Source organism: Passer montanus, unplaced genomic scaffold (genome assembly GCF_014805655.1).
Source record: "Passer montanus isolate IOZ18808 unplaced genomic scaffold, ASM1480565v1 scaffold28, whole genome shotgun sequence".
Classification (NCBI taxonomy): Eukaryota; Metazoa; Chordata; class Aves; order Passeriformes; family Passeridae; genus Passer; species Passer montanus.
Genome location: NW_024367483.1, coordinates 5,797,112 through 5,822,990, shown reverse-complemented (window position 1 = coordinate 5,822,990; position 25,879 = coordinate 5,797,112). Strand labels below are relative to the sequence as shown.

General features: G+C 36.7%; 1 protein-coding gene across 6 annotated transcripts in view; it reads right to left on the bottom strand.

Annotated features, from left to right (window-relative positions):
• Window positions 1-6,182: 6,182 nt before the first annotated feature.
• Window positions 6,183-25,879, bottom strand: part of GBE1 (1,4-alpha-glucan branching enzyme 1) — a 137,585-nt gene continuing 117,888 nt past the window's right edge. For 2 of the 6 annotated variants that reach the window (XM_039713235.1, XM_039713240.1), the window contains 5 exons: window positions 25,660-25,844; window positions 24,419-24,549; window positions 17,826-17,943; window positions 16,038-16,080; window positions 6,183-8,195 (listed from right to left, as the gene is read on the bottom strand). In XM_039713235.1, the coding sequence (XP_039569169.1) occupies window positions 8,038-8,195; window positions 16,038-16,080; window positions 17,826-17,943; window positions 24,419-24,549; window positions 25,660-25,844 (635 nt within the window). In that variant the 3' untranslated portion in view covers window positions 6,183-8,037. The other 4 variants (XM_039713236.1, XM_039713238.1, XM_039713239.1 and 1 more) reach the window with 4 other exon arrangements.

Below are 25,879 nucleotides of genomic sequence, written 5' to 3'. Positions count from 1 at the left end.
GCTCCTTTCATGTTTTGTACCAGCTCTACCCAGTTGGGCAAATCATATTCAGCTTGTTTCTAATGCTTAGCCACATTACAAAATTTCTTTGGGATTTTTTAAAATTGAGTTAATTGTCATAAAGAACTGTCCTCTGTGTTAATCCATGAGTGTGAGGAATTGCACTGCACTTGTCTGATAAGCTTGAGGCCAGGGGCTGGTAGATCCAGAAGGTTATTGAAAAATAGAAGGAAGAGTAATGTAATACTCTGTGTAATAGCACAAATAGAGCAAACACAAGTATTGAATGCAGCACTCACCCCCACTGACAGGCAGCAGGGAGACTGAGATGTCTATCAATTGTAAGGAGTCAATTTTCCAGCTCAAGCTACAGATCTTGGCAGCTTATGCCATTCTAGAGTTGTATTTCCACAAAATCAGTTCCCCAGTCCAGTTCATCACTTGACATCACCAGCATTTGTGCAAGGACCACAACCAGGCCAGCCTGGCCCACCTGGGAAAAAAGATGCTGAGGGCATCTTTGCCCCAAAAAGCACCAGGCAGAAGCTACACAGGTGACTGGAATTTTAGAAGTCCAAGGAGACCTATGAAAAGCCAACTCAACAGCCCTATCACTTCACATAATTATTAATTTTTTTCCATAAAAATGGCACAGTAATTCAATTACACAATGAATTTAATGAAAACTCCCTTTAAGCAGTTGCATACACTAACAGAGTTAAAGCTGTGAGTGTCCATGCTCTGCACATAATGGAAGCATTGATTTTGAATAGTATTTTTATAGAACTGTTCTGGAAAGGTTTTTGACAAATCTCTTCCTATGAAAATGCTCACTTGTCATAATCCAATATTTTTTTATTAAAAAAACCTGTATTTCAAATACTGGAATATTTTTTCCTTGGGAAAATAGGGGATTTTTTGGACAAAAACCTGCTCTCTATGCCATACAGCTCGTCTGCTCCATTCCATGAAGTGATCAACACTAGGTCCTTTCAGATAAACAAACCTGGATATAAAAATTCATTTCAGTTTTGGACATGATGTGCTTGTATAATTTGCTTTCTCATGCCAGTCTAAAGACATGCTTTTTTTTGGTGCGCATAGGGCTAGCTGTTTTCTGACAAAGACACACCACAGTCAAAGATTTAAAGTTATTAGTGGCATTGTAAAGGCAGGAATTTAAGTGGTATTTAACAAAACCAGGAAACATCTTCAGTCTCTCCTCTTATCCCCACCCTAGAAACTCCCAAAGCAAGGCTAACCCCACCTTCTGACTGATGACTGAAAACTGGGATTGCCTCAAACATTCATAAGTAGCAGTGACACAGGTTACAGAACACAGAAAGACTCAGTGTTGCCTTTGGTCTAAAACCACTGCCACGAACAAAGAAAACAACAAAAACCCAGAAGCAGCAGTCAACAGCTGAAAGAAGCTTTGTGCAAAAGTAATGGTTAAATTCCATGCATTTTAAAGGTCAGGTTTTTATTTAATGTTTCAGTTAATTTTCCATATCTTCACTGAACCAGAAGGTAGCCTTCTGCTAGTAGCTTCTATCCCATCCTCCCCTTTAATAATGAGCAAACTTTTATGAAAGGTTTTACATTAGAACTTACTTCCATTTTGAAGTAGAAAAAATATTTTTACACTTTTCTACAGGGATAATCATATGCCACTACTGCAAAAGAACAGGTCCAAGAACTTCCAGCATGAAATAGAGTGAATATATAGACTGTCTGTTCCCCCACACAGGTGACACCTGAACAGAAGGATAATTAAGCTACTCCAGTTGTCTCACTCTACATACAACCCAAGTAAACAGAAGATATACACTCAGTGTTTTGTGAAAGGCAGCTAAGGAATGCTGGGATATGTCTCCTCCCTTTTATTTGAAATTACTTTAAAATTACTTCAAGTGACTTCACCTACTTTCCTCCTGCCAGCAAATTTCCCTCTGAGGTGGACAGCTGACTCAGTTTTTGCTGGAGGTGGTGGGTTGATCCCAGAAAAAAGCCAAACACCCACATGGGGTGCTTGCTTAGCCCCCTCTCCTCCAAGATGGTGAGGGAATAGAAGGAAGGCAAGAATACTTCAACAGGGAGAGCAAAAGGTGCATGTGTAAGCAAAGCAGAAGCAGGAATTCATTCACAACTTTCCATGAGCAGGAAGATGTCCAGGCACTCCCTAGCAAGGGGTGAGTGAGGACAGGGTAGGAAATAGAAGGCCTTCACACTGCACAAGCACCATTCAGCAACAGCCAAAACACAGATTTATCAACACTATTTTAGCATGAACCTGCCCCACCAGACCCAGCCCCCCAGGACAGCTGGGTGCTTGCTCCCAAGTCCTTCTGTGCTGGGTTTGGCTGGGGTAGTAACTAACTGGTATGGGGCTGTGATTTGGATTTGTGCTGAGCACAGAGATGGTAATATGGAGATGCTTATGCTATTGCTGAGCAGGGCTTACAAAAGGGCCAAGGCTTTTTCTGTTTCTTATACTGCCATGTTGGCAGGGAGGCTAGGGGTGCCTGGGAGGAGACACAGCCAGGACAAGTGACCCAAAGTTCCCAAAGGGATATTCCAGACCACATGACATCCTGCTCACTGTACAAGGTAGAGAGAAGAAGAAAGGTGGGGATGTTTGGAGTGATGCCATTTGTCTTCCCAAGTCACTGTTATGTGTGATGGGGCCTTGATCTCCTGGAGATGGCTGAACACCTGCCTAACCATGGGAAGCAGGGAATGAATGCCTTGTTTTGCTCTGTTTGTATGCACAGCTAAGCTGTCTATATTTCAACCCATGAGTATGGGGCTGTGATTTGGATTTGTGCTGAGCACAGAGATGGTAATATGGAGATGCTTATGCTATTGCTGAGCAGGGCTTACAAAAGGGCCAAGGCTTTTTCTGTTTCTTATACTGCCATGTTGGCAGGGAGGCTAGGGGTGCCTGGGAGGAGACACAGCCAGGACAAGTGACCCAAAGTTCCCAAAGGGATATTCCAGACCACATGACATCCTGCTCACTGTACAAGGTAGAGAGAAGAAGAAAGGTGGGGATGTTTGGAGTGATGCCATTTGTCTTCCCAAGTCACTGTTATGTGTGATGGGGCCTTGATCTCCTGGAGATGGCTGAACACCTGCCTAACCATGGGAAGCAGGGAATGAATGCCTTGTTTTGCTCTGCTTGTATGCACAGCTAAGCTGTCTATTTTCAACCCATGAGTTTTCCAGCTTTTACCCTTCTGATTCTCTCCCTGACCCCTCTGGTGGGCAGTGGGCAAGTGGCTGCCTCAGGTTTGGATGCTGCCTGGGATTAAACCATGACACCCACTACAGCACTGGCAGCCTGGTTTCTTCAGTGTTTGCAGACACACCTCTCTTCCTAAATGCACTCAATCTGTCCTGTCATAAACCTCATACCACCAGCAAAGACAGAATAATGTGAATTTAATGCACTGAATATTCAATAACAGACTGTCCTTGTTCCATACATTTAAATTGTCATTTGTGAGGCACAGCCAGAAGAAACGACCAAGTTGAGAAAGTTTGCTCTTAGCTTTTAATGATATGGAAAATCTGAAGTTAATTTGACGTGGAGTCAAATGGCATGGATGATTAGTGCTGCATCAATTTTAATACTCTCCTAATATTGAGAAATTATTGTCTTTGTCTTAACTTTCTAAGACAGTTTTCAGACCTAGCTCAATTAAACACTTAGATTTTTTTTATCTTTTTTCAAAATAGCTTTGTAAATATGCAAAACCATCAGCTAAGCTCAGACTGATTTCTTCATACCTACTAGTTCTTATGTTTCGTCCTAATGTACTTTAGGATTTAATTTACCATGAATAGCTGAGACTTATTTATATTTACAGGGTACATATTGTACTCACAGGCATGAAAAATATAATTTGTCTCATCTAATGAGTCATCATTAGCTTTTGTTTCTACCTTTCCATAAGCAGAATTTTAACGTATTCAACTGGAGTTATTTTTACCCAACAACTTATACAATTATTTTTAAGAAGAGCAGTCATATGTCAACTATTACTGCAATTTATTTTCACATAAATCAAAAATTGAAACAGCCTACTTAAAGGAAACATTCTATGAAGAAAAAAAAAAAAAAATCCCTTTATATAAAGGCAAACATAACCAAAATTTTTGGATTTCCTTTTTTTTTCTTAAATGCTCATCAGAAAGACACTTCTCACAAGAATTTGAAACAAAACTCTAGATAATCTGGAAAACCAAACACAATTTAAAAGTAAGATTGGCATAAGAAACAGCTCTCCATCACAGCAAATTATACTCTCAACCCTTTCAAAACACTTGCACCATAAACTCTGAGGTGTGAAAACACACACATGTGCACAGTCTTCCTTGGCAAAACACTTCCAATTGATTGTTATAAAGATGCCACTTACAGGCTGATTCTTCTGAAACTGGGATCCCAGCTAAGGTAAGATACAGGAAAATATGCAAAACACTGCTTCATCCCTGTAGCACTAGTTCAACAATGACAACATGCCTGATTTGGAAACATCAGTCAGTGACAAAATACTTAAATGCAGAATACTTAAATTCCTAGAAAATCAAATTATGAAGCAGAAGACAGGCAAACCATACACCTCAATGTATCCCAAAGAGAATGACCACATTTATTTAAGGTAAAGGAAACAATTTCTGCTGTTCATTCAGTTAATTTTCACTCTTAACTACAGAGTTACTTTTAAGCTCTGAGAAATGAGATTCAAATAGGCAGGAAGTTCTTCCTTTAACCATTAATAGGCTAAGAACCTGGAGTCATGGAAGAAATGTGGGAGCTAAAACTATTTCAAGATGATTAAAACATCATTTGAAAACAGAATTGTGACTGACAGATTAATACACAAAAATATCATCTTGCAGTATCTGCAAGTACCACACAATTGCTTATCTGGTATCTTATTGTTCACACAGCTGCTCTCCCTTTGGTAGAGTATTACCATTTCTATCTTTCAGAGCACATGGTTAGAAAAGTCTTTACTAAATTGAATAGAATGAGCAAAAAAAAAAAACTTCATAGGAAAAAAACCCAGAAAGCTCAAAGAGTTTTTTCCAATTACATTTGTTTTCCAGAAGTACTCACCAATTTTAAATGACGACTCCATTCTTCATCTTCATAAAAAACCTCAGGACAGTAAATCTTGAGTTGTGGGAGGAGGAGAAAACAGTGGGGAAATATAAACTCACTGCTCATAGAACACACCATGGTGGATGCCTGCCTGTTATCACAATAACCACCTGCTCTGGAGAGTAACTTGAATTAAGTGCAAAGAACCCTTCCCACACACAGTGGAAGACAGAGGAAAGGTCAGCCTGACTCTTCAGATAAAGTGGCAGGTGAAGGTGAGCTTGATTTTTCATGATGCATTAGAGAAACCATAGAGCAACAACAACTGGGGCCAGGGATAGCAAGAATTCCCAGGTGACAGGGAAGTCCGCATTTCCAAACATTGTAATATAAATCTTTATCAGTCCTTTACACTAAGAGGTCATCTTTATAGAGTTTATCCTTCACTGTGTCTGAATATCTGTGGAGAGCTTTGTGCTCTGGGATATATCACCACAGACTACTTCCTTTACTTTGCTGATGGAGATGAGTAGTGCTGACTTGAGGTGTAGCCAAGCAAAAAAGCTCTGGAGCTCATCTGCTTCTCAGAATGTGCCAGGCTTCAACCACACATGGTGATAACCTCAGTACATGAGTCTAAGAAGGGGCCCTGGTTGCAGTGTCATCAGAAGGAAGGTGAAAGCTGAATTTCTTTTCATAATCCAACAATATTCAAGGAGGAAGACATTGGCTTTCCATGAGTGTTGAAAGGGAAAATTTCCCAGTCTTGCAAGACAGGCAGTAGCACACTCACCATTAAAATGCAGAGGTGGGCTCCAAAAAGCCCTAATTATTATGCTTTCTGTGTTTACATTGCAAATGTAAACACAGAAAGCATATTTTGTCATTCACTTTTATTAATCTATCATATTAAAGAAAGTATGCATAGGTCAAATATTAGACCAATCTCATTATAAATGCTTCTGACCAAGACAAGTCACAAGTCCCTGGATAGAGCAAAATCTAATCTGTCTTTCAGTGTTAAGACGGCTGTAAAATCATTTTACAATGCAAGGAATGAAACCATATATGCATTTGTTTTCTCCTCCTCAGAGTTTATTTTGCATGTGATTTTACAGTTTATACTTCACATCATACATTTATTCCTTCTCTTGAAAAAAGGTTTGACACAGACGACTTGCCATTACATTTTGAAACCTGGAACTTGTGCCAATAAAATAAAATTAAAAAAAAAAAACCACCCTATAAAACATATTAGATCAATACAGTGTAAATATAACATGTATTAGAAGTTGCTCATTATTTCACTACAAGGAAAACAATCTGGGAGAAAGAAAAAGATAATCAGTTCCAGTTGCTAAAACAGTTCAGTATATTTTATTTAAAGTCATAGCATAACAGGAATGCTTTTATTAGCCCACAACCAAACAATGATCAAACTGGTGTAGAGGAAAATGAAGCATGATCCTATGGTACTCAACTGCAATATAACATTCTCTGCCACACAGAACATATCAGACTGGGGATGTTCACAAAGCCCTTTCAGTGTGAACTCTGCAAAAGACTGTTTTCCATCATGCTGCATTATTCCATCCCTTATTTTGCTTAAGAAGTAAGCCACAAGTAAGCATTCCAAGAACTGTGAATAGATTGTCAGTGTTGGCACCAACCATTCAGTAGTTTACACAATGGTTCACAAAGGAAACTGGATAAAATTATGACTTGGAAATGGTCACGGACATCTTCCTCTTTGGCTACTTTAAAAGTTAGAAAATTCAGATTGGTACAAAAGACATTCATTTCAGAACCAATTCAAATATTTTTTTTAATAAATGGAACAAAATAAAGCATGTCTCATTAATTTGGTATTAATTTTCCAGAATACTCTGCAATACATTTTCAAATATACAAAATCTTACTCTTTACAAAAAAGTTGTAGCTTGTGAATAAACTCACTTGAATTATCTTAGCAGCACTCCAATAATTAACTATCTTAATTTTAATCAAAAGAACCACCTTAGTTTGATCACTGAATTTTGAGACTGCTTCTTCATGAGAAGCAATGTTTCAAAAGTTATAAAAGTGCAAGAACATCATCATGTTCCAAGCTGAAAGGCAGCTTCTGGAAGCAGTGAAATCAGTATTGCAAGGTCCTGATGTTAGTGAAAGATATGCAGTGTGAAGAACTACACTTTAAGTACCTCTTCCAATGTGGTACTGTTGCATTAAGACCAAAACATGCTTCTCACTGAACATTTTAGTGATCTAAATAAAATAGTTGTGTAACTTTTGTCCATCTGTAGCAAGTGAGATGCTCAGACTACGTGATTTGGGTGGGAGCAGATAACCAGCACACACAATAGCATCAGCAGGCCCCCACTCAATCGGCCTGCTTGTTTTGCTGCCCAGCATTTTTGTGCATTTGTAATTAAATAAAACATGGCAAAGTACAAGACTCTCAGAGGACCTTCTCATCCATCTGGATAAGCATTTCTAATTCCATGTTAGACTTCATTGAAGAAGAGGAGCCTCAAATTAGGTCCCACAAACCGTTAAGGCTGCCTTTTAGCCAAAACCTTCTGTTTTATTTAAGCAAACTACTTACTTTTAGTAAGAAGCATTAATACATAATGAATATTTGAATGCACTATCAAAATGAGGATTATAAGAAATTACAAACTTTGGAGCAGGATCACTCTTATAATTCCTGATAAAATTCTGTAAACAACAATTTAATTGAGAATACCTGCTGCTTTGCAACACCTTAAGTGTAATTTTGTACTACTAGAACTACAAACCCAACATTTTCCTTTCTGCTTCTTTGTAAAGCTTCCTCAAAAGAGGGTCTAGCAAGTCAAGAGCTCTGCAATTACATGTGAATATTAATCTTACATTTTAAACACCTAATATTACTATACTCAGCCTCAGAAAGCCATCTTAGAGCAAGTTTTGTTATACTTAGTACTAGTACAGTGTATCAGCACTTCTTTGTGACTTGCTTCTTCGGTGGTGGTTACAGAGAACTTCACTTTGGGATGTCCGTGTTGTGAAGCACAATAGCAACTCTGCTTGGAATGTACACCTAGGAAAAACATGACAAGGAACAAGAACAGCTGAAAAACCCAGAAACCTTAAAGGACACAACTTCTAAAAAACAGCATGTGGAAAAAAACCCATATCTTAACAGTTAAAAATCTGTCATTTGGGCACTGTTGTGGGTATAAATATCATATTTAAAGAATGATTATTGACTGCTTAGTCCCTAGCATTGGAATTACACAAGATAAAAATTTTAAAGGCAGCCTGATTACAATCACTTTTCTACCTCTTTTCTGTTTTTCTTTTAACAGCCTATCGTGATATATTTTAGGTGGCTACCAGGAGAGGGCCTCATATGACTTACAATGACCAGTTTCAAAAACTTGAGAACATCTAGGTCAACAGACTGGTCAGTGATAAATGACAAAGTTTTGCAACTCTCTTTTGCTGTGAACTAAAGTTGTCCCAAGGCCTGTGATGTCATTTCATACGGGTAAATACCAGCAACATGACACAGAAGCATATTCTTCAAACTCCTGGCACCAATGGAATGTCAGTGGCTGAGTAATACAACTCCCTCTCAAAAGCGAACAGAATCAAACATTTAAATGATTGCATTTTTCTTCCCTTTTTTTTTTCTCTGAGTACCACAAAAATATCCAAACACATATAATGAAACGACTCCTCATAGATCACAAAAGAACTCATGGCAATGCATTTTACATGACATTCCTTCCAAGCTGAGCAGAGTCACAATCAGAAAACAAGACCGATATGTGGTATCTACCAATTACCTTGATGCACGGTACTCCATCAATTGTCAGGTCTATGAATGTGTTTTCTGAACAAGTCAATAAAAATGCAATTATAAAAGGTAATACAAGATTGAAGATTATTGGTTTCATTCTGACAATGTCCTCTTTTAGACTATCCTTTATCCCTCTGGAATGTCTAATATTCTGCAATTTCAACTGCGTTATCTGCTAACGAGAGCCTGATGGCATGAAAGGCCTTCATTGTTTTCAAAACAGAATAAAGCAATAAAGCAAAGAGCTTTAGGAATAGGAGAAAAAAAGGAAAAGAACAGCTGATCTTCATTGAATCAGACAGAGCAGTGTCCAATACTTCTTGAAAGGCAGCGAACATAATGATTTCCCCTAAGGTTTCAGTGATAAATAGCTTCTATAAACTAGTGCAGGAGAGGAAATACTTAATGAAGTCAACTACCTCAAAACATATAGCTAAAGGAGAGATTCTGAAGTTGTGTACTGAGAAATTCAGTGCTCTGGGTTTGGATGATGAAGTGAGAAGGGAGAAGGAACAAACAGAAATAAGTTTTCTAAGAAAGAATTTGTAAAATGTTACTTCAGTTATGGGAAAAAAAATGCTAATGCAGGACACAGCAAATCTCAATTATATTCTGGTCAATAATGTGTCAGATTGAGGAGGAGTAAATTAGCCCAATTCCTTTAAAGTCAATTTACATCAGCTGGGAATCTGAGAGCAGTGTGGATCATCCAACTCCAACTGTTTCATTGACAAGCAGAATTTTAAAATTGGTTTAAGCAGAATTTCAGAAGTCATGCACACAATTGTATTTAAAGTTATGACAGATATGTTTTCCATCTGCCATGAAGAGCTGTATCTGCCAGCTTATTACTTTAGTCACTTGTTTTTTCCTTACCTAGGGAAATTAAACATACTTTTTAGAGTTTATCTTGGTGGGCTACTTGCTAAATCATAGAAAAGCCACATATGGCTCTATCTCCTAATCTTATTTCATTGGTCATGTAACCACCTCTGAGGCTATTTGCTATAAAAAGCAACAATTAGGGCATGAAAAATGCAAAAATATCAATTATTGATTAAACATATGATTAATTACAAATAAGATTATTAATTTTTCATTCCACTGGCGTACAATTTTTTAAAAGAAAAAATACAACACAACTATTAGATGCTACTTGTTACAAATACATAGGTATTATTCCTTTCCCCCAGCCCAACAATATTTCCAGAAATACTACATTCTATGTGCTCTGGCTTTATTACTTGTTTAAATAGACAGAACTCAGAACATTGCGTGATGGACTGAGGAAGAAAAATGTGACCAGTGAGGTTGGAAAGATCACTTGTCTTTCCTGAGATAAAGTGAAAACTGGAAGATTATCTGCCCAGGATTCCAGCAGGGTTTTCAATCCTGATTTCTCACCTCCACTCCTCCTTTTGACAGCCTCAACCAAAAAACTTCCTCAGCCTTTTCACTCCAGTATTATTCCTTTTCTTTCAGCACCTCTCACCTGAATTATCACTCTTGTAATAACATATTATTCCCCTTAAATTTATTTTCTCTATATTTTTCCTGAGTGTAGTGACTGTTTCAAGCCATTGTACCAAGTCAACTGTGCTCCAAGCATATGCTTCAATCTGCCATTAAATGACACTATTAAAAAAGTCAGGAATCCATTGCTGACAGGACAAGCTGAAATGCAAGCACTTAATTGTATGTTTGACTCCAGACACCTTCAAATATATAAAGGTATGGATAATCATTAGCTTCCCATGTGTCTGGATTGGACCTTGAACATTCAGTTGATCAATGATTCACTCTAATTCAGTGTCATCTACAACTGTGCTTTGTCCCATCACGCTGGGACACTGGTCCAGTGTCCACTGGTCCATCTGGTCACTGATCCAGACTCCAAACAAGATCAGCTCACTCACAATTCCTAAGACTCTCTCCTTGATACCAGTCAAGGGCTGCACACAGAGCCTCTGATTGCTCTAACAGGAGTGGCCAAGCCAGTTTTTAACCCACCTAATAACCTTATCTTCCCTGTAGTTCCTCAGCTCCTAGGCAGGAATGCTGCAGGAGACAAGGCTGAAAGTCTTACTGAACTGACTGGAGCAACCTCGTGCACACAGCTTGAGTCATTTCATCAAGAAAGCAATCAGGCTGACCATGCATGCTCTGACTTTGCTAAATCCAGGCTGGCTTTCTGACTGACCCATCTCATGTAACCCACTTGCTTGGGCACAGATTGCAGGAGGAGGTGGTTCTTGTCTTCTGTAGGAATAGCCCTACAGACCCCTCAGCCTCCTTTTTCAGCCTTGGTTCAGCTGGCAGAAATTTCCCCTGACCACTTATGATTTTTCTCAGATAATAATCACCAGCCTTGCAATCACATCACTGAAATCATCCAAGCCACTGGGTGTATCCCACTTATACACAGCCTCTTTAACCTACTGCTCTGCCACTTTATTTTCAGTAGTCACCATCACACAAAAAGTGTCTGAAAGCAGACTTGGAAGCCCTTGGAATCCGAGCTGAAAAAACGCACTGAATACTCCTGTATTGTCCACATTGTCCATCAAAGTTTTGAGTCTTCTCTTTGTCAAGGGACTTGCCTTTGTTTTTTTCCTTATCAGCAGATGTGCAGAATCACCTTCCTCTCTTCTTTGTTTTATATATATATATATATATAATATACAGCCTGAGATACATATCTAGCTACAAATACACAAGTACACTGAAAGTGCATAGAGGCTTCCTGATTAAAACCATTATAGGAAACCTAGGTATTCATCAGCAAAAACCACTACCAGAGATATGTGTTTTACTTTTTCTATACCCTAGGAAGCGTGTCTCAGAAGTTTATTCTTTCATATACTGATGCTGAATTATACACTTTCAATTACCAGCTTTAGTTCTACTGATCTCTGTTCTTTTAACTTGCTTTTTCTGATCATACGTTTTATCCCATTCATGTTTCCTTCACCATTTCCCAAGGCTCATTTGATGAATATGGACAGAAATGAAAACCCACAGAACACAACACTAAAGAGAATTCATTCACAGCTTGCCCACATCTTGACTGTCATCAATCAAATCACTCCCAGAGTCTCTCCTCTGTTCCAAGCTTTCTGCTCATCCTGAACACCCTTTCCAGCCACTTCCTCCCCTCCAGGCTCACCCATGTTGGGAAGGGCCTCAGGAGACCCAAACTTCCTGCTGAAAGCAGGGTGAGCTCTGAGGTCAGAGAAGGTTACTCAGGATCTCAGTGAATTATACCTCTGCTCTCTGTACCAATTGTTAACTTAAAACATCAAGCCCTCTAACGTTCACACCAACTCCACTATTTAAGAAAGCCAAGAAGACACCTAAAAACGCCCACAGGAAGGTTCATGAGGCCTTTTCTGACAGAAGAGTGTAACACGGAGATTGGAAAACATCCAATCTGTTTGAGACAAGATGACTCAGCTGCAAAGACAGTTTTTGACAAAGTTAACTTTCAAATGTTTAGTCATAAAATATCACTGAAAGTCTTTTTATTCTCAGTTTGGCAGGAATGGAGTAACTGCTGTTACTTCACCAGCAGATGTGCTAACAGAGAGGATGGTGGGGAATCTCGTTCATAAGTCAAATACAAAATGGGATTTTGTTGGCACTTTTGACCTTTTTATACTGCATGTCCATATGAGGCAGCTACACTGTCTGAAACTAGGCAAGTCTCACACAGATCAAGGCTTCTGGAACTAAAACAGTAGCTCTAGTAAAGAGAGAGAAAAAAAATTATTCTCTTTTAAATAAACAACCTCTTTCCCACCAGCTATCTATCAAGATCATAGTCTATTCATGCTGGCTATCTCAAAAACAGGACAAAACCAACTGGTACTACTACTGGCCAGGAATGTAAGATGTTTTCAGTCAAATTCTTATTCCTTATACTTTTTTTTTTTTCCCTGTGAATATCCAGAACACTTTTAGGGAAAAAAAGAGATTTAGAGTTAAGAAGAATACAGGAATACCGCATGTAGGAAGCACCTGCTAACAGCAGCAGCTATAGGCAGAAATATCACCTTACATATTTCAGGAGAGGACTAAAATACACAGCAGTCTCCAAATGTATCTAAAAACCCACAAGCAGAGGTTTTACAAATGACAACTGTTACTTTCAGATCTGTCAGACTAATTCAGTGCAGACTAACCAGGTGCAAGCACAACCAAAATTGGCTGGAACTGCAATGAACTACTCTTCCTCTGACTTCCAGGATTGGAAAACACCAAGCCCTAAAAATAATTTCAAGGTCATTTTGTAACAGATGGGAGAATTACTAGAACTCAGAGCTAGATCAGGCACTGCAGAAAAATACTCAGTAGCACATATTGCAGCTGGTAGATGCAGAAGGCAATGTCACAAGAGCCTGTGCCAACATTATCCCAAACTTTTAATTAAAATATGGACTTTAGACAATCTCCTGTCCCTGTATCACCACTAATTTTCACACATGGACACTATTCTGAGAATATAATTAACCATCAAAGAATAAAATAGATGATAGCTCTTCCTTTCAGACTATAATTTATTATACAAAACCTCACACATTTTGGTTTTCATTTTCTTAGGTTTTGTACATGACAAAGTAAGTGTGCTTAAAATAATGTGATGTTCTACCTTCCAATTTGTTTTTCAATTTACAGCTATACAGCATGAATATGCAGAAAATAATTTCTTAGATTGTCTTGCTTCATTTATGCAAAAGAAGTCCATATACTGCACAGGATGTATCTCAAAACTTCTGTATTATCTTCTGCACTCTTTTTTTCAGGTTGAGGAAAAGTAGTTAAAAAAAGACAGCAAAAACCCCTGAAAAACAAGTACTCTGAAGACAAAGATAGGAGGAAACAAAATTACTAACAGAGTAACTTCACATTACATTTGCTGGTGGTTTTAAGAAGTCAAACAATCAATGAAGAAATTAATTCAGAAGTCTTAATCATCAAGTTAAAAATCAAAAATACCTTTGTGGCATTAAATTCTGACTGATTCACCTAGTTTGAACAGGTAAGTTTCTAACTATAAACATTCTTTCATTTAATCTGTATATCTGTGCATGTCAGGAGAGAAAACAGTTAAAGATTACATCAGTCCCTTAAAATTCAATACATAAATCCTTATAATGAAAGTTATTTGAATGAGTATTTTCAAAGCTAAGGTCACTAAAAGCTTTTAGATCATTTCCAACTATGGGAAATGGGAGATTTTAATTTGTCCACAGACTTAAGGAAGCAGGAAGTTGCACTTTGACACCGAATAATATACATTAAGGTCAAGGTTAAAAACTGAAGCCTGTAATAAGGATATTCTTAAAATAAACTATATAATTTCACTTTAATTTAATGTGAAAAGGTTTTATCACTGAATGCCAAAAATAGAGAAACAGAAAAGACAGCACAGGGGACAGGGGGAAAGGAATACTCTGACATCTATTTATTTTTTAACTAATTGGAATGAACTACAGAAAAAGTAAATCTATGAAAGTCAAAATAACTTAAGCAATTACATTTCACAATAAATCATAGACTACTTTTCCAATGACACAACATCCTCTGCAATATTCCACTTAGCCTGCTTATTACTCAGTTTCTGTTGGTGCATGAAGTACCCTCCAATTTCATAAACATCCAAACCGGCATGGTACAAAAAATTTACTAGAACCCTTATTGATAGTTAGTTCTTTCCTACAGCAAAATTAAATCAAGTTGGATACCTTAGAAAAGACCAACAAGATATTTTGAGTGATGCACTATTAAAAAATTACACTTTTTCTTCCCCCTGCCCCAAATCTAAGTTTCACATCCAACCACAAAAGCCAAGTTAGGTACCAGCAAATGACGTAAACCATAAAGGGTCACTAAGATCTGACAGGGGTTGAAATGTGTGTGCAGCACTGAATTTACATCTTGCAAAGAGATGAGACATAAGCAAGACTAAAGGTTTCTAAAAGCATTCAAAAAAGCACAGACCTTTTATAAAACATACCTCCAAAAAGACTAGTATGAGAATACCAGAGTGGAGTTGCAAACAGAAATGAAGCTGTGGTAAAAAGAGTCTATTCTTACAGTGACAAAATGGTTCACAGCTTGTTATTAGAAAGTTTGATTGCATGGAATGTTATGTACATTTCATATATTTGTTAACAATCCATTATAGAAAAAGCAGTGACATGGAAAAATTAGTACAGTTATTTAAATAAGTCATATTACAAAGGACATTTCTGTGCATTTTCTATAGAGTTTTCAAGGTGTGTCTGATGATTTTGAATTCTGGCCCTCTAAGAGCTTTACTAAACAAGCCTGAAAATTGTACAGTGAAATGCTCAGCAATGCTTACAAAGCTTCATCTTCTTCCAGGATTCTTTGCTCCAGGAATTTCTTATCTCCCTTCTTCTCATTTTGATATGTCACTTTGAATATTTCTTTTATTAGGTGATTTTTTAGAATGAATCATGTCACATTTAATCTTCTATTTTTGAAACACATTTGTGTGCTATTAAAGCCTGACTTGAGAAGCAGAATTATTGCATGTGATTTCATTTTGTCAACCCTCTGGGCATGTTTTACTGAAAATGTTTACCCACACACCTTAAGGAAGGTGCATCTCTCATTAAAAAATTACTTCTTCAAAGTTTTTAGTGGAGGAAAAACTAAAGTTTTTGAAAAAAGAAACTCAAGTCTCATACATTATGAATTAAACAACAGGAATCATTATTAAACAACAAGAAAAGAACTTACATGAGTTTATTGATGTGGCATCATACATTATTTGAAAAGAAATTTGGCTGCGAGACTTTTGAGTTGGATTTTAGAAACTGCAATTAAGACTAAAGAAACTCCTAAGCAGGACAAATTACCCAATAACCTGGATATAAATTGCTATTTGATATAAAACATCTTTGTTTTACTGCAAAATAGCAGCTGGAGGCATTTACTGTAACTTTTGTTCGTTCTTGCATGAAGACCTATCTGCTGAATTTAGGTTTTCCAGATGTTTTTCCTCGATCACTTTTACATGGTGTCCTTTCACATGTAAAGGTACTTTACCTTTATTTGGTGCAAGTGGCATCCTCTGGGGGGTTGGCTGGAGCTGCTCTGTGAATTGGGTGGCAGAAGGACACAAGAGAAAGTTTACCTGGGTTTCCCTCTGACCTAGAGGTGCTATTGCCATGCCACAGCTATTGGTGCAAAAGTGCATTTGCTGCTGTGTTTGCCACATGCCTTATCTTTCACATATGCCTATTAAACCACAGCTCCACATTCTGCCACGCTTGTTTCTGGCTTGGAAGGCTTGCACTCACCATCTAATGGACTAAATGTGAAAGACACATTCCAAATCACAGTTAATTGGCTTGCAAAAGTTAAGTTAGTGATAGATGATTAAGATGCTCTCCAATCACCCAGGCAATGTATTTGAATTGGGCACATGAAGCAAGTACTCTGGAAGCAATAATTTGCTACATAACCTTCAGGAATGAAACCTCAGACCTTTCATTTTAAATTAGCACAAATACTTACCCATGCTATGAAGGCACTGTCACATGCAGATTCTTTAAAAAACCCCATTCTTAAGATCCTTTACACCAAGCACAACTAAAGCACAGAAATTCTTTCATGTTATGAAAATATTTTAAATCATGCAAATGAAAGAAATGCCAATACTCTGGATACAATGAAAGAAAGAGAGACAAAGATTAGAAGTGACAATAATTCTCAGGAGCTTAGACTTCATGAGAAAAGTTAAGATGTGACACTAGAAATTCATGTTGTGTTCAGCCACGGAAGGGAAGTGACCCACAAAAATCAGTGCAGATGATCCATTTTTGCAGGCTCTTAAGGTTACAAATGTAACTTATTTGCAGTTGTTCACATGTATCAATGTACCTGTGCATAGAGAAACACACCCTTCATCCACAAAAATGTTTTGGGTATAAAAATATACTTGGCAATACAAGTGATTTCAGATTTTTTTCAGTGAACTCTTAATTCCCAGCCTCATTTTCGTGTGCTTATGATCATATACACATATGTAAATGCTTACAGAAAGAATGGGAAATATGTGCACATAAACACATATACATACAAAAAGAATAGGGAAAATAACATTTTAAAATTGCTAATTGTGATGAGTCTGATTTCAAGAGCAATTAAGAAAGAGTTTTATTAGTGACCACCTCAGCTAACAGAAATTGTATGCAAGAATATGTCTCCCAGTTCATCTCAGGTGATTTATGGGAAACTCTTTATCCATGATTCATACCACTTTAGGACTGGAAATTTTTGAAATTCTTGATGTGAACAGAGAAATCCTGTTCCATTTTGTGAAGTTTTTCTGTAAACTGAGGAGGAAAAAGCCAGTTGGCAAACACACGATTGGCTCCAACTCTTGTTTGTAGAGTTAAGCACATGATTTTAAGACAGAAAAGGAAGATTCAGTTTCTGCAGAGCTTTAAACAAAGCAAGCATGAAGATGCAGTCTCTTGCCTGAAATAAAGTTAAAATAAAGCAAATTATAATATTAAGGATAGCAGCTCAAAAGCATATTATTAGGTTTTCGTGCATGTTGGCAAGGAACACTGTGTGCCAGACACTGCAAAAGTGCATGGAAATATAAAAGCCAAGTTGAAAGAGAAAAAATAATTAATATTATTTGTTACAACCAAATCATAATGTTATCTATACTGTATTTAGACAAAGGTTAATTTCAGAAAATAAATTTAAAATACCCCCTTCCCCCACATACTAGAAGAGACTCCATGTTTGTCCAAAGAATTGTAAAACTTACACAGATGAAAGTAAAACAAACAAACCAACCCCCAAACAGAATTTACTTACCATAACTGAATTAGGTCGATAATTGTGAGGATATTCCTCAGAGAAGTACTCTGTATTGTGGTCCAGCCTTTGATGCCCTCCATATTCTCCAGCATCAGAATCAAGAAGGATTTTATACTTAAAGGCAACTGTTAAGGAACTATGCCAATTACCCCTCAAACAGAAAATTAATCAAAGCAAAAAAAAACCTAGAAGAATTAGTAATGAAGTTATGCAGTAATGGAAGCTGATATATTCAACATAAAGCAAAAATTGTAACAAAATCTAAGAAAAGAGTAGAAAAACATAAAGAACATATAGAATTCATATGAAGTTTTGTCCTGAAAATTTAATTTAGCACAGTGACTCCTCTTAAAGCAAGTACCTCCCAGTATCTTCTGCAATCTACCATGAATGATAAGTTTATAGCATTACAGCAGATATCCACAGCACTTCAGGTGATGAACCAGACTAAAAATGTACCACTAAACAAAACAATGCATTTGAATTGCATTTAAGAAGTAGCATAAATGTCACCATCAAAATCAAACAGTATTTAGCAATATTTTTTCAGTCTGTCAGAATCTGATCAAGTGTCAATCAGAAAAGCATGTAATTTTACAGAAGAAAAGCCCACAACTCCTCTGAGAGTCTTCTGGAAAAGAGCTGGAATTATTACAGCATGGAGGAGCAAAAGAAAGAATATATTGTAAGAGAAGGCTTTTTAACAGAAAAATATTCTGACTGCAGTTGTTAAAATGGGGTCAATTATCTAACAAAGTGTAGCAATGAGTTGGAATACCTGTAGATACTTAAAAGAATTCAACAGATTTAGCGAAAAATAGAAGACAAAATAAAGTTGAAACAATAAAGTCAGGAAAAATAAGGAAATAAATGGGGAAATAAAGAGCTAACTCATATTCAAAATAAATTTCTTCTTATTTGGGACAACCATAAATAAAATATTGTACTTTTTTTAATTTCAGTACCTTGTATTTTATTGACTGGACATAATTAAAGCATCTTTTTCCCTTCTGAAGTTACAACAAAAAGCAATCTCCACTCCCCATCACCCGAAAGAGAGAGGGAAATAGCAATGCTCTATAATCCACAACCTACTTCCTCTATTCTTAGCCATAGAAGAATCTTACTTTCCTAGAGGTTGTATTTAATAGGATTAGGGATGAGTGAAGCAACACTCTTTGAAAAAAGTCAGTGGTTCTTAAACTGTTCTTAGGCTTCTGTGTTTGTTCAACTTGTTGAAAACAGAATTGTTTTCAAGTCTCTTTCCACAACTCCATCAGATGAGGTGGGAAATTCCCCAGCCACCTGCCTTACTGACTGAAATCCCTGGTGACAAGGAAGGCTGAAGCATGATATCACACAGAAGTAACCACAAATTTACTCTGAGGCACTTCAGTCTAAAAGATTGCAATGAAGAAAAGTAAATGCACATCAGGAGAACAGGACACCTGTCAATTAGCTCCCAAATCACAAATGGTAACTAATCCCTTCCCCACAAGTGTTCGCAGCAAAATGAGAGAATGGTCCAAAATTGCCAAGTTAGTTGTTGAGTTCTACAGGGCAGGTGCCCAAAGATCACAACATTCCACAGCAAAACCTTCATGTTTGTTATCTTTCCTAAAAAATAAAAAAAAAGTTTGGAAAATTATTCTTTGCCAGCTTTAGTCCTCATAGGTTTTCATGTGCACACCACACACACCTCTCCCCTCCTTTCTTTTATAAACGTGATCTAATTACCATTCAGTTGCTGTCATGTACAACATGCAAAGCCACAAACTACAAGATCCAGTCACTCTCTTCAGTGTCCTTTCAGCAGCAGCAATGTCTGCTATTATTGCATTACATATTTTATTAACATGGCAGGAGAATGCCTCCATCAAGCATTTTACACCTTGCTTTGGTGATCTGCACTATACATTAAATTTAATAGGTTATCAGTGTTGTTGAAAGGCCTGACATGTTTAATGATTCCCTCAAAACTGTTTACAGCAAATGCCATTGTCATGGCTATGCTGCTTTAAAAACAATTTATAAAATTATGTCTGTACTGCCAGAAAGTACTACTGAAATGAATATCACCATGTTTTCACACATGTATAGCAGATTTTGTGCAAATACTGTTAACCAGATCCTGAATGATGGGGTCAGAAAAGAATTTTAACATCTTCACAGATCAGGTATTTGTCTTGGAAAAATAACTAGTTTGGTAAACATGTTCATTTACCTTCCAACATAAAGCCTCACAAAAAATGTCAGTTTTCACATTTCAGAATTTTGCAGGCATCTAGTTTTCTGAAGATTACTTTCATAAAAACATTAAAAAACAGACGTGCATTTTAATTAAGAACATAATAGAAGTATTTTTTTATGCAGTGAGGTCTGTTTTGTTTCTGTGACAGTGTTGGAAATACTAGCCCTTATTCTCACAGGAAGATAAAAAAAGCCCGATTCCTGTTGGTTGGTGCTCCAGCTAAATTTCCCACCTACTACAAGGGAAGAGAGCAGCAAAAGCAATGAACCCCTGTATAGATAGAGGTGAAAATGGAAAAAACTGACATTATCTACCACATTAATAACTCAATCATTATGATTCTATAATGTTTCGAAATACATATTTTAACACAATTTTTAAATTTAATCTTCGTCATGTTTAGTGACACATTTGCAAAGGAAATGCAAATCATAAAAAAGAATAATTTGTACTTTGTTCCAACACTTACTGCTGATGAAAGAGACCAAGTAGTGCTTGTGCAAGTGATAGAGTTTAAGGGGTTAGGCCATTTTGCTTTTCATATTTCTTGAATTTCACTGAAAAAACTAGCATAACTAATTTCAAGATGAAGGATACCACTTTTGCTCTTCTCCACACACTGCTAATTTTGAAGTCTAAGGGTTCAACCTAAAAATTACAAAAAGCATATGGAAAATATTTGGCAAAATTTTGTCATGAAGTTAAACACCTTGGCCTGATAAAATGCAGCTCAAGGTATTTCAGTGACAGGTTAAGCCATTTAAGCACTCAACACATGCACAAGTACTAAGACAGAGGGGGGTACTGCCCCTTTTTGCTTCTGCCAAATATGATTTTTGTTTAAACCACATGCAAATTTACACATATGTCAATTCATGTTGGTTGGTGATTATAAACATAAAATACAGATTTACTTTTGAGCCAAGATAAGAAACCTTGTTAAAAAATCAGGGATATACACACATATAGCCACTCATTAATTTTAATGAGACTTCCAACACAGATGAAAAATTATTTAACAAAATCAAGTGTGGAATCTCAAGGAAGGAAAATGAGTAATTTCTGAAATCTTTAAGCCCTTCCTGTTTGTTCTCCATCCTTTCAGCCATGTTCCTTTTGAATAGAGGAAAGAAGGTTTCCATATTGAATTTTCACTGCAAACTGGCCTTGGAATCCAAGCACTATCCCACAGAAAGGCCCAGGCAGTATTAAAAATATAAAATTGGAAGCTCATGACTGCTTTCTCCATTAACATTCGAAGTTTTATCTACAATCAGAAAGCTAGACAGCTGCCCTAGATGTTGATTGTTTAAAGGCCCAGGCAGTATTAAAAATATAAAATTGGAAACTCATGACTGCTTTCTCCATTATCTCCATTATCTCCAATCAGAAAGCTAGAGACAGCTGCCCGAGATGTTGATTGTTCATATACCTGCAAACTTAAGCAAATTAGGCAGAAATAATTTGTTAGTTCAAGCTGTTTTTCTCATGAAAAGGCTTATGAAAGAGCATAACTTATGAAGTAGAATTCCAGCATTAGCACAGAAATATTTTTCTTTTTCGTTCACATAATGACTCAAAAAATGGGCAATAGGATACTTACACAGACTCACAGTGCTGCAAACCTCCTTCTCCCATGCAGATCAAAGAGGCATTCCCACATTAGTATGCTGTATTTCTTATTCACACCTATTAACCTTAAGTATCAACTACCTTGATGGAATTTAGCATTTGACTGATCCTAAATTAAGTCCTTTGTCTCAGCCTGCCAGAATTCTACCAGGCAGGGACAGTTACACAACCACACTTCAAAGGGGCGTCTGTGCCTTCAGCAATCCCATGCCAGTGACTCATTTAAATGACCTTACTTGCTCATTAGAAGCTCTAGATGCACGTTGTAAATGTCAGAGAGCCTGAATTAATGTAGGGATTAAAAAAATAGTATATTTTTGCAGCATTTTGATGACAATATTTGTGATTCCTCAGGTCAAATTTAGCTATTTGCTTATGGACAACTGTCTTTAAATCATAAAACATCCTGAGTTGGAAGAGAGCCACTAGGATCCAAATCCAGCTCCTGGGCCAGAACAGGACAGCCCCAAGAATCATATGTGCCTAAAAGCACTGTCCAAACACTCCTGATCCCTGTCACACTTAGTGCTGTCACCATTGCCTTGGGGAGCCTGTTCCAGTGCCCAATCACCCTCTAGGTAAAGAACTTTAACTAATTTAACCTAAACCTGACACAGTTTCATACCATCCCCTCAGGTCCTGTCACTGGTCACCAGAGAGAAAAGATGAGCACCTGAATGTCCTTATGAACCCTAAATTCATGCTACTCTGCTATTCAATCACTCTGGGACTACAATGCTTTGATACATGCTATGCAAAAATAGCAATATGTAAAATAAAGAAAGCACTCTTTCCCATGACATTTTTTTTCCACTTGAGCAGTATACGACAACTTGAAATGTCAAAATAAAGATAAGCTAGCAGCAACTCATACTGCTCAACATTCACAGACTCTCATGTTAACATATAAAATTAAGGTCTCATTCCTTGTACATCTCACACCAAGGTACAGTAATTTACAAGAACTGTAGCACAGAGCAACCCAATGTCAAGAAAAATAAGCCAAGACAGAAGACTGAAGTATAAGGAAGAAGGAAGAACTGACTGTGACTTCTCATACAGACATTGACTAGCTGAACGCCCAAAGAAAGACTTTCCAAACCTGGTGGGACCAGCAGGACTGTAATGTCTACTGACTACAACTTCTCATATAAAATAGAATTGGGGTTGTTGTGCCAACAGCCTACATACAGAACAGTTGAGAGAATGACGTTTTCAGTGAGTTCAGAACAGCGGAGTGCCTACAAAAATGCAGGCCAAGCAGGAAACTCTGTACCTTTCAACATATCTGATAACATACCTGAGAAGCTGTATATAAAAACAGTTTAGAGATATATATCATTACAACATATGGATAGACCAAAGCCATCCATTTAATAAAGGCACATTCAATGACATGTGTTAGGTGCACTTATTCATCTAGTTCAATGCACAAAGCAAACTTAAATCTAAGTATTGAAAGGATCATCCCATTTCTCATAATTCCCAATATAATTCAGAAATATGTTTAATAAAAAACCATTTGATCAATATATTATTGCAATTTGTCTCTTCCAGCTTATAACAACAAAGAGTATCAAATTAAAAATCCAGTAACTTATTAAAAGAAACAAACAGACTAACAACAAACTTTTGCTTTTAGGTACTTCCTCTTCATATCTAAATTTCAAAGGGATCATAAATAATTCCTTTTCAAGAGGAGAAATTGTTCTGAGGATTTAATATCACATTACCATATGTCCTAATAATAGAGCATCCTTTATTGAAGTCTTGGGTTAAGAGGTTCCATTAAAAAACTATACATAAAATTCATGGTTCTAATTGCAGGAGAAGAGTTTGGAAGAAAACTTAGTCCACATTAAAACACCCCAGATATTTAAAGAAAGTAGATAAGGAAATTCCTTTAGATATTAAATAGATCCTTACTCTTCTCTGGTGAGCTCCCCCTCTCACAGAGTACTGTGTGCAGCTCTGGGATCCTCAGGACAGGAAATTCCATGATTGAACTAAAGCAACTGAAACATGGAATTACCCTGAATGGCTGACAAATAAAGAGGAGGCTAAAACTGGAACTGCAGTAGTTTAAACTGACACAGCAAGAGTCACACACTACGCTGTGTTTGTCAAAGGACTTGAAAGAAACTGAATTTGGGCAACTAAAACTCCCCCAGAAAACCAGCATTAACTTTTGGAGCCCATAAGAATTTGGACACAAATGCAAAACCAGTCAATTACTTGAGTCATCATTTACTGCTCAGCTGATCTAAGAGCACATTCTCAGTCCACTCAGATTTAAAGTGTAAATGTACAAATATAAACTTTCAGATGAAGGTTTGCACTAATGCACTTTCCTGTGCGACTCCATGTGGCATCATCCCACTTGGTGGCTTTCTGCTGTGTATTTAAGAAGCGGGAGTTACTTGCTTTTTCATTCCTCAACAGAATTCCAAAAAAACAGCTTCACAAATCTTTAAATTGCATTTTTTTTTACTTTTGCTTTCTACAAAATTATCTCTTATGAAGAATACTAATTTATAGATTATTTTTTGGTGTACACAAAGAATTAAAGCAATATTATATTGGTGACATATTAGTGATTTCTTACCTTTTAACTACAGGTTGAAGTCATATAAGAAAAAAAAGACATAAAATCAGCTTCAATTTCTAAAACTTTTCCTCACAAACAGAACAGTAAAGAAAAGGATATTTTCCTGGAGTTTCAATACCCACTCTGTAGTCCACATAACTTTGGTATGGATGGAAGTTGAAAATAAAAATAAGACCTGCTCTCTCAAATGCTATGACCTTATTGGCTTCATGCTTTTCACTCACATAGGCCTAGGGGGAAAAAAAAAAAAAAAATCAACACTTTAAAAATATTTAATTTCTAATGATTTAAAAAAAAAGGAAAACCCCACTGCTTCTGTACCTCATTTCAAGTAATGTAGGTAAATATTCAAGGAACAGAACTAAAGGCATTAACATGCAAACGAAACTGTTTATCTATGAAATCTCATATGAAGTTTTTGATTACTAAACTGTAGCTTACTTTTTACAAGGCAACATAAATTTACAGAGGTAGAAGCTTGTTCAGCATAGAGCACTTGAAAAATTCTTGCTCAAAGATTGGTAATACGGTCTTTTCATCATTTTCCTTTAGTAAAAAATGGATTTCTTTTGTCAAATGAAATCTTCAGCCTATTTCTTATGGGAATCTGCATCACATATAGAATTATTAATTCAGAAAATGAAGCACTCAATATGGTTTTTTTGTGTGTTTTTTTAGCAATCTGTGTGAGAAACAGCTTTGATAATCCACAATAAATGGCTGTACATACCACCTTTGTTTTATTTGCTAAAGCTGTTAATAAATAACTAGACATCAATTAAAAAATCTTTAAAGTGGATTATTCTTTAAAGGGAACTAGAATGAAATAATTAAACACTGAAAAATGAAAACAATTGATCTTTCATAAAAATTACAGTGTGATACTAGTGTAAAAAATGCAAAAGCAGAACCAGCAGGGTGATGACTAGGAGACTATAGCTCACACTAGACTCTGCTGAAAGTTTTTCCTCAGAAATGGAGTAATTATTTTTATAAAGTGTAATGTCAGAGCAACTTATACTTTTTCAAAGCAATCCTTGGATTGGATTATGCACAATTTTATAGTCTGCTTTATGCAACCCACAGTTTCTGAATAAAAATAGGGAAAATAATAGGAAAAGACCTTGTTATGAAGCTAAAAGGAGACTGTTTCAGGTTTCTATTATCTGTGGAAGATATTTCAGTGCCATATTTTGACAACTTGAAATAAATGGTGAGGCATTACACAGCGCATAATAAAGCACTGTTTGAAATTTCAGCATGCAAATTTGGAAATGTTGTTACTCTACACATGTACCCAACTGGTGACTAAAACTTATAATTTTGTATATACAGCTTACCTGGGGAGATGCAAGCCAGCCAAATCTTTCCTCCAATCTATTCATATCTCTATCAAAGGCATTTAGAAATTTATAACGAAGAAGATCATCCTCAGTAAGATTAAACTGTCTTCTGGCATAGTGGTAGCTCTCATTATTCCCTATTCTGGGGAAGTCAAGCCATTCTGGATGTCCAAATTCATTACCTGCATTTAAAAATATTAAGGATTTGTGAAATAGC